At 40.1% G+C, this 13,018-nt stretch overlaps 1 protein-coding gene across 1 annotated transcript in view; it reads left to right on the top strand.

The window, feature by feature from the left end:
• The window catches only part of scn5lab (sodium channel, voltage gated, type V-like, alpha b), a 242,756-nt gene that overhangs the window by 205,886 nt on the left and 23,852 nt on the right, over positions 1 to 13,018 (top strand). Inside the window, exons 18-19 of the mRNA XM_060922428.1 lie at positions 1,468 to 1,588; positions 5,887 to 6,041. Coding sequence (XP_060778411.1) covers positions 1,468 to 1,588; positions 5,887 to 6,041 — 276 coding nt within the window. The remainder of the gene's footprint in view (positions 1 to 1,467; positions 1,589 to 5,886; positions 6,042 to 13,018) is intronic.

The raw sequence follows: 13,018 nt of genomic DNA, 5'->3' as shown, positions 1-13,018 counted from the left end.
AAAACTTTATACAAAATGTCCGACAAAATCATTTCTGCTTAGAACGTAAACAAACCAGCGAAATGACAGTAAGAATTTGTGAAAAATGTGATAATTCTTGAAAAATGGAAAAAAAAAAAAAAACGTTCTTAGCATCAAATACTTTCATTCCATATTTTGTATTTTTTGGGGTCTTCTTCTTTAGGGTTTTTTGGTGGTTGGCAAACCAACTTAAAGGTGCTGGAGTGTGGAACAGGAGATATTGGGGGGACGAATATATTCTTTTAGCTATTTCTGTTTCTTTTAAATACTTGATAATTTTTGTGTTTTGTTTTCGAGTAGTTTTTTTGTTTCGTCCTCCGTTGGTTCAGCAACACGTGCCGCCATTTTGTTTTTCTCTACTCACGGTATATGAGCTGATAGCCTAGCAGTAGAGTAGCCAATCAGAGCGCACGACTGCTCATATCCAGTGAATGTGGATAGAATAATGACGATTATTTTTCTTTTCATTGAGTTCCGAGTGCTTTTTGACAGACATGACAAACCTGATCGAGACTTATTACCTTACTGACAATTTCACTCCATGACGTATGATGTACGGTAGGTATGATGAAAGGATAGACTCGAAGTACTTTCTTTCTTTTGAACAATATGGCTCTCAGTGATGTCTGTTTCTACCCGTTTTGTCATTGGTGTATTACCCGAGTGTGTGCACCTGTTCTGCGTCTCGCCCTTGATTAATTTGTCGTGTCACGGTACCATTGCAAGTCTTCTTGTGCATTTACTGTGTCAAGTCCAAGCTTTGCTTTCTAGTCCCACTTGTAGGATTTCCTGGTTTTCAACCCACACCTGCTCTCCATGTTTCATGATCACGGATCATCCCGGTTTGTTGCTGTCTGCCTGTGTATACCTTCATAACAGACTTTCACTGATTCTTGGATTCACTCAAATAAAGCAAATGCAGCTCTTGCATTCTGCCTTTACAAACCAGACCTTCAACATCTCAACAGGATTTCTGTATGAGTGTTTACCTCATGACATCCTGAGAAACGATGTGCATTTAGGTTGCAGTCTCAGATATAACTTTACCAGTAGCTCATCTCCGTTATCTTTTAAAAAATGTCATTCACGTAAGCATCATTTACTTAATCACAGATAATGATTTATAATCATACATACATCGATTTGTGTGTCAAAAGAATAGCAGAAGCACAGAACTTTGGCGTACAGGATACCCTGTTGATGTACAGTCTGAGTTTAAATGAGGCCCACTCGAAGACTCAAGTGTACTTTGTGCTTTTTAGTAAAAACCGCTTGTTAAGGATGCAGCAGAATATTCAACTCTATGAATACCGTAATAAGAGTAAAACCAGAGCTTATCAGACATCACTGGTGTTTTTACCTCTCAGCACAAGTGTCTTGTAAGAACCATCATTTCGAAGCGTTACAGAAGCAATCAGCAGACTGATTGGTTCACTTGGCTTTCAGAGTGACGACATCAGCCTATCCGAGGGCAGCACAATTGACCTCCGAAAGCCTGGAGAGGAGGAAGACGAATACTCCGAGATGGCAGAGGAGGACATGGACCCTGAAAATTGTCTCCCTGATGGTAAGTACATTTTATAATGCCACAGAGACAGTGTTTATTGTGACAAAATCATGCAGCTCTTCAAGCATATTTAGTATTTCACAGTAATCACAGGGTGAACATTTATCATTACAGCCCTGGTATCATCCTGAGTTGCCAGAGACTGTTTGGCAGAGGTACACGTCTTTGGCTTCACCTTCAAACGCTATTTAATATTATATAAGACACTAAACAATTAACTGACTTTTAAAAGGTCTATGGAGCATTAAATGGTGTCCTGTGTCAGCAAAAATCTAAAAATGTCGGTCAGGATTGAAACACACCCTGTTAATGCGATGACTGATGCTGCATATTCAATTTCAAACTCATCGATCGACCAGTCAGATCAGGTGTACTGAAACATGACCAATCAGCTGTCAGTATGTGGCTTTAAGACACCACCTGGATTTATTTTTGTATGTATGGGAATCAATAAAGAGGAGATTACTGTAAAATAATGCTTATATGAATCGTAATGTTATTATGCTGACCAAAATACACAAAGCCTTCTTTAAGACGTAGTTCATACAGTGGCATGAAGCTAAAATCATGGAAATTCTGTTCAGTGTCTAATTGTCATCACTACTGAAACAAAATTACAGTGAAATATTATTTAAATATGAATAAATTGGTCTTACGGCGCAACAGAACTTTTTGTTGTTGGGAGGTTGGGACGGTAACCCACGTCCAGGAGAGAAAAATTAGCGACGTGCCAGTCGTGGACATCAGTGAGCTCATTTATGACAAAATGGACAGTTTTGCTTGGAGTGTGTTCAGCTGCTCTGTGATGTAACACGAGCAGCAAGTCAAAGTGACACAGTTGCTTCGTGTATCTTAAAGTGACCCAGGTCGATGTGCTGGTTCAGGAATCATTTAATTCACTCTCCTTTCTGAAATGTTTGAGCTGATACCCATCCCCATAGCTGGTATGCATCATCTTGTTTCAATACATTTTATTTCCTAATGCGGGACGTCCTAACGACGTGTTAGTCTGTTTACAAACTGCTCGGTAGCCAGTTTGGAAAAGTCACGTGAGGTTATGTGTGGGTCAGAGGTCACGACTGCGGAGCCACAGCAAGCATGGAGGATTGCCCAGCTCGAATGAAGTCTCCAGACAAAAAAACGACGATTTTAACAAAGTATCTGATATTGTCAGAGGCAAAACGTGCCAGAAAAGAGAGGGGAAAATCCACAGCAGACAAGCCGAGTAAATATTGCTGGCTCTCGAGCGCTCACTTCTGTGTCAGAGGCCGCTGGTTCCACCATGTTTGTTGTGATGTCACTCATTATAATATTATAATGAGGATAAACTTCAGCCATTTCCGTACCCAAGTGTAAACATTAGTGCGTGGTGTTTTTCCAGCTCATTCTCCTTCACAGGCGTGAGGCAGCGGGCAATACAGCATGTGATTCAAGTACCTAGGGGTTATTCTAGCTCCACAGGGTACTATTCATCTTTTTAATACATCAACCTGTGTCACTTTAAGGAAACACATGCTAGCATTCACCTTCCCTAGCTGGTAGCTGTCATGTGATAGGAGAGAGGTTGGAAATTGACAAATGACCAATTCGGGAGAAAATGGCAGTTAGCACAATGTAACTGTGGATTTGTGCCAACCCAAACAAGTTAAAGTTAGACTGCCTTTCAGATTTCTCAAGTTTAGGTCATAAAAAGAATTTTCCCTGACACCCAGTTATTTTTCTTTAGTGGACCGAAAGCTACTGAATTCGAATCACAGACTTCCAATTTTATTCGTTTTTTTTTATATAGAACAATTAATGCATTTAGTGCCACATGGCCCTAAATTCTCCGCTATTTTTTCCTGCTTCACCATGACCCGATTCAAGATACTGCATCATGCATCACGTGGTGGGCTTTCCCCGTTCGCACAAGGCATTGTGGGATACAAATTTGAAACGGGAGAGAAAAATGGAGGACGTGAGTGTGCGAATGAAACGTGAAAGACCGACTACAGTAACGGAAAGCGAGAAAAAAAGATGTTATGTTGCGAAGGAAAGGAAACGCAGGACCAAACTAATAAATATCGGCAGTCAGCGAGCACCTCGGTGTGATCAGCTGTTCGTTTAGCGACAGAATGATGGAACTGTCAGTGCACGGTCAAGGTAAACCTGTAGATGGCAGTAATGCAACACTGTAGATGCCAGCTGCCGTAAAACCCAAAAGAAGAACAAAAAGAAGGTGGTAACCCTGCGCATGTGTACACTGGTCTGCTTGACTGCGCGAAGCGAGCGATTTCATGCACGTTATTTGCTCGGGAATCCCTTCAAATTAAATAACTTCCCAGCTACAGAATGGCCTGATATTTTGTGAGATATTACAGAAATAAACATACATCACAATGACCAAATTTCAGATGGAACTAAATTTCACCGATTTTATGAAACTGAAAGGCTGTCTAGCTTTAAGAATAAGTTGTTATCGCAGCTAAATATACATCATCACATTGCCATATAGTGCTCGAGTGTAGATGAATTTTTCAAGATGTCCACAGTATATTTGGAAACAGCTGTGTGCACTAAATTTAACTCCACAGCACGTTCCTCTAAGTGTACTTAACTACAAAATTCAACAAATGTGCGGAGTATTAGTGATGTTACATATAACTGAAGCAAGAAGAGAACATCTTCCAGGAAAATATGCATTTAATTGGCAATAGCATCTTTAGTTTCTGGTGTGTAATTACTCCTAAGTACATAGAGTTCTTCAAGATAACTAGAGAGAAAATTGACCAATATCTGACAGAAGGGGTGTCATAAAAAGCTCTCTGTATAATTACTGGTACTCCGTGTTCTTAGCATGTTTGCTGCCAAATCGGATCAGGCTGAGTAACTTGCAGTGTTTGCCATAGTCATTGAGCTGTGTGATTTTTTTTTTTTTTTTTTACTTTGATAGCTGTTAATTGCCTGACAAACGATGATGCAGGGGTGCTAAAATGTCTAAGGCTTCCTACAGAGAGCTGGAGCATCAGTACAAATTGAATTGAGAAGACCCTGCTACCATAATCCTGTTATTAAGTTTACAGGCAATAAGTTAATTTGGAGAAGCTCAAATGCCGGTAATGGAGACACTTCGACGCCCAGGGGAGACTCAAATGTGATTTTATGCTCGCGACCTATTGTTATAGATGGAAGGCTTTTAAAGTCATTGATGCTGCTTGGGTTCATGTCACATAACAGCTATACATCACTGACCGACTCGATAAGTGTGCAATTACTGAAGACATGTACTTTTATTTGAGACGAAATGCTTGTTCCAGGCAGCTCTGTTTATTGGGAATGCTTATAATAATGGGTCATGTTTATTTGTTTTTTTTTGTAAATATAGGGTTAGTCAAAATTATGTTAACACTTAAATGGTAGAAACCAATCGGATCTGTAGTGGAAGTTCATCGCTGGCGTACTGCTGCACCATCTGTAAGTAGACGTCTGACGTCACTGTTGGGGTGTCAAAAAAGTAGGGCCCAATTACGCCAGCAGCGGTCACGGTGCACCACACATTCAGGAGAAGAATAATCCATGAGTGTTAACATAATTTTGACTAACCCTGTACATGCACTATATAACTATATATAGAACTAGTTCATAATCTCAAACACACACACATACAGGGTTAGTCAAAATTATGTTAACACTCATCTCATTATCTCTAGCCGCTTTATCCTTCTACAGGGTCGCAGGCAAGCTGGAGCCTATCCCAGCTGACTACGGGTGAAAGGCGGGGTACACCCTGGACAAGTCGCCAGGTCATCACAGGGCTGACACATAGACACAGACAACCATTCACACTCACATTCACACCTACGCTCAATTTAGAGTCACCAGTTAACCTAACCTGCATGTCTTTGGACTGTGGGGGAAACCGGAGCACCCGGAGGAAACCCACGTGGACACGGGGAGAACATGCAAACTCCACACAGAAAGGCCCTCGCCGGCCCCGGGGCTCGAACCCAGGACCTTCTTGCTGTGAGGCGACAGCGCTAACCACTACACCACCGTGCCGCCTATGTTAACACTAATGGATTATTTTTATTATTCTTATTTTTATTATTCTTTAAATGGACCTGTTTCTTGCTGGTTTTTGTGTGTTGAACACGATGGCGAACAGATTGAGACCGTCCTGTAAATCATCTCGCACATATGATGTATGTTTTGCAAATAAATGGTTTCTACCATTTAAGTATTTAACATAATTTTGACTAAGCCTACATATATATATATATATATATAAAAACTGTTATTTACCTGTTTTCCCTTGCTAGTGTGCATCCGTCATTTCCAGTGCTGCGATATCGACACTAGTGCGGGTCTGGGGAAGGTGTGGTGGCGGCTCAGGAAGACCAGCTATCAGATCGTGGAGCACAGCTGGTTCGAATCATTCATCATCTTCATGATCCTGCTGAGCAGCGGCGCTCTGGTGAGCACAGCCGACACAAAACTCACACGTAACCCAAAATATTACACTGATACCACAACACAATTCAGGGAATGTTGAACTTAATGCCCTTGCAAGAAGAGTATAGGGCTTCTGCATGAAGTCTTGAAACCTCTCAGGCACTGCACAGCTACAGCTCGTCAAGTCTTTTGGGGGAAAGAAAAAAACATTAATAGACAAGTTAGTCTGACATTTTAGCTGAGTCAATTAAAGCTACCATGTTCCCCCATTTATATCTGTACCTATAAAGTTTCCTAATCAGGCTGACCCTGGAACAGTTTCCAGAAGCTTCTCTGTGCTCTAGCAAGAGGAGGTAGACGTCCTGCTTTGTTACATTACAGGCATTTAGCAGACGCTCTTACCCAAAGCGATATACAACGTACCCAGAGCATCCTGGGGAGCAGTCAGGGGTTAGGTGCCTTGCTCAAGGGTACTTCAGCCATTCCTGCTGGTCCAGGGAATCAAACCAGCAACCTTTTGGTTCCAAAACTGCTTCTCTAACCATTAAGCCATGGCTTTGTGGTCAACAGCCAGGATCAGGCATCTTCATAAGAGAGATATGGCAGTGCAACAAAAGCACAGCTGCCTCAGATGCCACAGGCTGCTTGAGATGTTGAGCAATAATCTCCTTCATGGTTAGCCGTTTTCACGCTGAGGAAATGGTTGACCTGCCAGAAGATTCCAGGGAATTTGACAATGCTGGGAAAGTTTTCCACTGTAAAGCAAAGATCTTGTTGAAAGCACTGCCCTGAGCTGACTGATCGATACCATACACGTTTTCTTTAACAGCTGCCGTTCTTAAAGGTGCCGCACGAAGGAGTCAACAAATGTCAGAGCAAAAAAAAGCTCGCCGCTACTGTGTAATGTTGCAAAACCTTTAACTTTCATACTGTGCAGAACCTTCTTAACTGCACAGGAGTGCCTTTTGTTAGTGAGTGACTCACAAAGAGAGCCTAATGCCACTGGTCTGTCTGAAGGCCTGGATGCCAGGTGAACAAGACTGCCTGGTATTTTAGTGGCATTTACCAACACCTCCTCAGCAAACAGCTGCTCTTTCATACAGAGCTGAACGATCATACATGAAAAGCGAAGTAAGCAGAAAAAAGGAGGGGGGGTTGGAAACAGCTAACTTTGCTGAAACCAGTGGGTAGGCAAATTGCAACAGATGTTTAGTGCTAACTTTCTTAATGACACACTGTATTGTGTACTAATTTAGATATGGTGCTGCATCTTTTGAATATCTTGCAGTGGAGAGTCAAGAGATCCGGACCTGACCCGTTACCCGTGTACAATTTCTGCGTTATCTTTTCACCACAAATCCACAACATATTACAGATAATAACAGATCCACGTAGCTTAACCTGAGGATATGCAGTAGATATGGATGTATGTTACATTTTATTCTATCCACATTCACTGGATATGAGCAATTGCACGCTCTGATTAGCTACTCTACTACTAGGGTATCAGCTCATATACCATGAGTAGAGAAAAACAAAATGGTGGAGCGCATCAAGTCAGATATATCACTTTATCAAGTATTTAAAAGAAATGGAAATAGCTAAAAGAATATAATTTCCCCCCAATATCTCCTGTTCCACACTCCAGCCTAGTCAGTGGTGGTAATTCAACTTTAAAGTGCATATCACGGGTAAATTCAGGAGCAAGATCAATGTAATTCTCCTATTTTATATTAAAATTTGGTCAAATATCTGTAACATTCTGCATTCTCTGCAATTTTCTTACCTTGCGCAATACCAGAAAAATTCAATTGAAATCAAGCCATTTGAGGCGAATTGGTCCGCCTCTGAAAAAACTTGGCATTTGGATTTCCCAGGAAACACTAATTTTCATGATGCCGCATGCGGGACGCCTCCCTCTGAATCCTACGTCAGCGCTGGTTTGTTTATGAGAAAACGACCTGGTGGTTTTCTGCAAATTTCTTCAACGTTATCATGTAATTATTAAAATGGTTAACAGATGTATCATAGGAGGGTGTGGCAACACCAATCTTGATGGGATTAGTACTCATCGTTTTCCAAAAGACCGGACAATGAGAGAGAAATGGGAGCGCTTGGTCTACACAGGCTGTGCACTGAAACCGTGCAAAGCTCGCGCAGCCTGCTGGCGCTTCCGCAGGTAACGTCACGAATCTGGCTCCAGACTCCCTTGGGATTTTTCCAGACGCGTTTTGTTATTTTATTTTTTTCTGCTGTAGACAGATGGCCTTGTGCAAAATTACCCTTCTGGATGAGTGTGTAAAGGGACATACTTTCATATTAAAAAAAAAACACAAAATTGGTCCAGAATATGCACTTTAAGTTGGTTTGCCAACCGCCAAAAAAAGAAGAAAACAAAATGGCGGACCGTGTTACTGAACCATCCAAGGAAAAAATAAAAACTACTCAAAAAACAAAACCCCCAAAAGATACAAAAAAGCAATAAAATATGAAATAAAAGTTTTTGATGGTAAGAATGTATTTTTTTTTATTCTTCAAGAATTATTATAGCATTTTTCACAAATTGCTCCTGTCATTTCACTGGTTTGTTTACATTCTAAGCAGAAATTATTTCATCTGACATTTTGCATCAAATTTTTATTTATCGAATTTGCAAAAATTAAAAATGCCCTGTTTCTCAAAATCCAGTGAATGTGGATAGAAGAAAACGGTTATTCCACTCAATCTTGTACATGGCTTGTAGCCAACTCAGCTATCAGCTCATGTACAGCTCAATTTCGTGGAATAACTTAATTATTCTATCCACATTCACTGGATATGAGCAATCACGCGCTCTGATTGGCTACTCTACTACTAGGCTATCAGCTCATACACCATGAGTAGAGAAAAACAAAATGGCGGAGCGTGTTGCTGAACCAACCGAGGACGAAATAAAAACTCTACTTGAAAACAAAACCCCCCAAAAAATACAAAAAAAGCAACAAAATATGGAATGAAAGTATTTGATTGTAAGAACGTCTCTTTATTTTTCAGTAATCATTATTATTATTATTATTATAGCATTTTACACAAATTGCTCTTGTCATTTTGCCGGTTTGGGGCAGCACAGTGGTGTAGTGGGTAGCGCTGTCGCCTCACAGCAAGAAGGTCCTGGGTTCGAGCCCCGTGGCCGGCGAGGGCCTTTCTGTGCGGAGTTTGCATGTTCTCCCCGTGTCCGCGTGGGTTTCCTCCGGGTGCTCCGGTTTCCCCCACAGTCCAAAGACATGCAGGTTAGGTTAACTGGTGACTCTAAATTGACCGTAGGTGTGAATGTGAGTGTGAATGGTTGTCTGTGTCTATGTGTCAGCCCTGTGATGACCTGGCGACTTGTCCAGGGTGTACCCCGCCTTTCGCCCGTAGTCAACTGGGATAGGCTCCAGCTTGCCTGCGGCCCTGTAGAAGGATAAAGCGGCTAGAGATAATGAGATGAGATGAGATTTTGCCGGTTTGTTTACATTCTTCAGCTTTAAGCATTAAAATTTGTTGAATTTTGAGAGACTGGTTCAAAAGCTCAAAGAACTTTGAAAATTATATCACTGCGTCCTTGCGTCCTCCATTTTTCTCTCCTGTTTCAAATTTGTATCCCACAATGCCTTGTACGAACAAGGAAATCCCACCATGTGATGCATGACATAGTATCTTGAATTGAGTCATGGTGAAGCAGGAAAAAATAGCGGAGAATTTAGGGCGTCATGGCCCTAAATTCATTAATTGTTGTATTTTTTAAAAACTAATAAAATTGGAAGCCTGTGATTCAAATTCAGTAGCTTTCGGTCCACTAAAGAAAAATAACTGGGTGTCGGGGAAAATTCTTTTTATGACCTAAACTTGAAAAATCTGAAAGGTAGTCTACCTTTAAGGAACTGAAGCTTTTGCCTGTGTCTGATTTGTTAACCATAAGAGATGCCATACTTATATGTAAATGCGTGAATAATCTTGCCCCTAATTATCTTACTAGCTTGTTCAGGAAACACTCCAGTATACATCAACATAATACTAGGAATAGTAACAATCTGGATATCCCTAAGTGTTGTACTGCCAAGGCACAGAACTCTTTTCTCTATAGAGGGAGCTCTGTCTGGAACTCACTCCCTGAGGCAATTTCCAAGTCTCTACCTGTATCCATTTTTAAACAGGACTTAAAGTTGCATTATTTCGAGAGGTGGCTGCACACCTAGTTCTGTTAAGTTTGATAACATTTGTAAGTAGTACTCTTATTAGGTTTTCATACTAACTCCTTTCTATATATTTCCTTAGAATATTTTCATTTATTTTTACACTACCGTTCAAAAGTTTGGGGTCACCCAGACAATTTTGTGTTTTCCATGAAAAGTCACACTTTTATTTACCACCATAAGTTGTAAAATGAATAGAAAATAGAGAGTCAAGACATTTTTCTGGCCATTTTGAGCATTTAATCGACCCCACAAATGTGATGCTCCAGAAACTCAATCTGCTCAAAGGAAGGTCAGTTTTATAGCTTCTCTAAAGAGCTCAACTGTTTTCAGCTGTGCTAACATGATTGTACAAGGGTTTTCTAATCATCCATTAGCCTTCTGAGGCAATGAGCAAACACATTGTACCATTAGAACACTGGAGTGAGAGTTGCTGGAAATGGGCCTCTATACGCCTATGGAGATATTGCACCAAAAACCAGACATTTGCAGCTAGAATAGTCATTTACCACATTAGCAATGTATAGAGTGGATTTCTGATTAGTTTAAAGTGATCTTCATTGAAAAGAACAGTGCTTTTCTTTCAAAAATAAGGAAATTTCAAAGTGACCCCAAACTTTTGAACGGTAGTGTATATTATTTGTAATTATACATTTTTATAGCACTTGTAAATTGGGTGTGAATACCCTATTTAGGGAACCTAATAAAGATTATTGTATTGTAATCAATTTCAGGGAGTTAACAGTCCCTCCTTTTCACATTGCTCATTATTTTCTCTTACCAGCACTCCAGCGCTGTCCCCGAAATCACCCATTACTCACTATACAGTGGACTATATAGTGAATTCGCCATTTTGTAGTGCTGTCCGAATGTATAATGAGAATTTTTACACCCTATATAGTGCACTCAAAGTATCCCACAATGCACCATGAAAAGTAGTGTACAACCAAGCAAGCAATATATGCCGTCATGCATTGTGGTCGCGCTGAAAAAAAAAGTGTGTTGGGGTGAATGGACGGAGGAAGAAACACATTATAAAAAGACATTCAAGTACAATTAAAAATAGTAAGAGAATAGAAAATAAGCTAAGATAGAATAAGGCAGATAAAATACAAGAATAAACGTTACAGTGCGGAGCGAAGAATTAATCAAAAGCCTCAAATTTGAGTTAATAAAAGGCAGCGACAAAGAAGAAAGTATTCAGCCTTGATTTAAAAAACTGAAAGACGCAGCAGACACAAAGTACTTTGTATTTATTTATTAATGTGGGAAATATGCTCAGTATAATACTAGTGCATCTCAAAAAATTAGAATACCATGAAAAAATTCCTTTTTTTCATAATTTAATTCAAAAAGGTAAACTTTCATATATTCTATATTCAATACATGTAAAGTGAAATATTTAAAGCCTTTTTTGTTTTAATTTTGATGATTATGGCTTATAGCTCATGAAAATCAGAAATCCAGTATCTCAAATTATTAGAATATTCCCTAAGATCAATCAAAAAAAGGATTTACAATACAGAAATGTCCAACTTCTGAAAAGTATATTCATTTATACACTCAATATTTGGTTGGGGCTCCTTTACCATGAATTACTGTATCAATGCGGTGTGGCATGGAGGTGATCAGTCTGTGGCACTGCTGAGGGGTTATTGAAGCCCAGGTTGCTTTGATAGTGGCCTTCAGCGTATCTGTATTTTTGGGTCGGGTGTTTCTCATCTTCCTTCCTCTTGACAATACCCCATAGATTCTCTATGGGGTTGAGGTCAGGCAAGTTGGCTGGCCAATCAAACACAGTAATATCATGGTCAGCAAACCATTTGGTAGTAGTTTTGGCACTGTGGGTAGGTGCTAAGTCCTGCTGGAAAAGGAAATCAGCATCTCCAAAAAGCTCGTCAGCAGATGGAAGCATGATGTGCTCTAAAATCTCCTGGTAGATGGCTGTGTTGACTTTGGACTTGATAAAATACAGTGGACCAACACCAGCAGATGACATGGCACCCCAAATCATCACAGACTGTGGAAACTTCACACTGGGCTTCAAACACCTTGGATTCTGTGCCTCTCCACTCTTCCTCCAGACTCTAGAACCGTGATTCCAAATTAAATGCAAAATGTACTTTCATCTAAAAAGAGGACTTTGGACCACTGAGCAACAGTCCATTTCTTTCTCTCCTTAGCCCAGATAAGACACTTCTGACATTGTCTCTGGCTCAGGAGTAGCTTGATATTAGGAATGGGAAAGTTGTATCCCCTTTCTTGAAGATGTCTGTTCGTGATGGGTCTTGATACACTGACGCCAGCCTCAGTCCACTCCTTGTGAAGCTCTCCCAAGTTCTTGAATCAACTTTTCTTGACAATCCTCTCAAGACTGCGGCCATCCCTGTTGCTTGTGCACCTTTTCCAGCCACCCTTTTCAGCAATGACCTTTTGTGGCTTACCCTCCTTGTGGAGGGCATCAGTGATCATCTTCTGGACAACAGTCAAGTCAGCAGTCTTCCCCATGATTGTGGTTGTGTGTACTGAACTAGACCGAGAGATACACTGTGTTCATACTGTTTTACTCAAACTCGAAATGAAATATTCTAATATTTTGAGATGTTTTTTTATGTTTTTGTACTGTATGCCATACTGATTAAAATTAAAATAGAAAAATGCTTGAAACATTTTAGTTTGTGTAATGAGTCTATAATATATAACATTTTCACTTTCTTAAATAACTAATGGAAAATATTGAACTTTTTCACAATATTCTAATTTTTTGAGATGCACTAGTATGTAT

Source organism: Neoarius graeffei, chromosome 5 (assembly GCF_027579695.1).
Source record: "Neoarius graeffei isolate fNeoGra1 chromosome 5, fNeoGra1.pri, whole genome shotgun sequence".
NCBI classification, from domain to species: domain Eukaryota; kingdom Metazoa; phylum Chordata; class Actinopteri; order Siluriformes; family Ariidae; genus Neoarius; species Neoarius graeffei.
The sequence above is the reverse complement of the archived record's forward strand: the minus strand, read 5'-3'. Positions and strand labels throughout refer to the sequence as shown.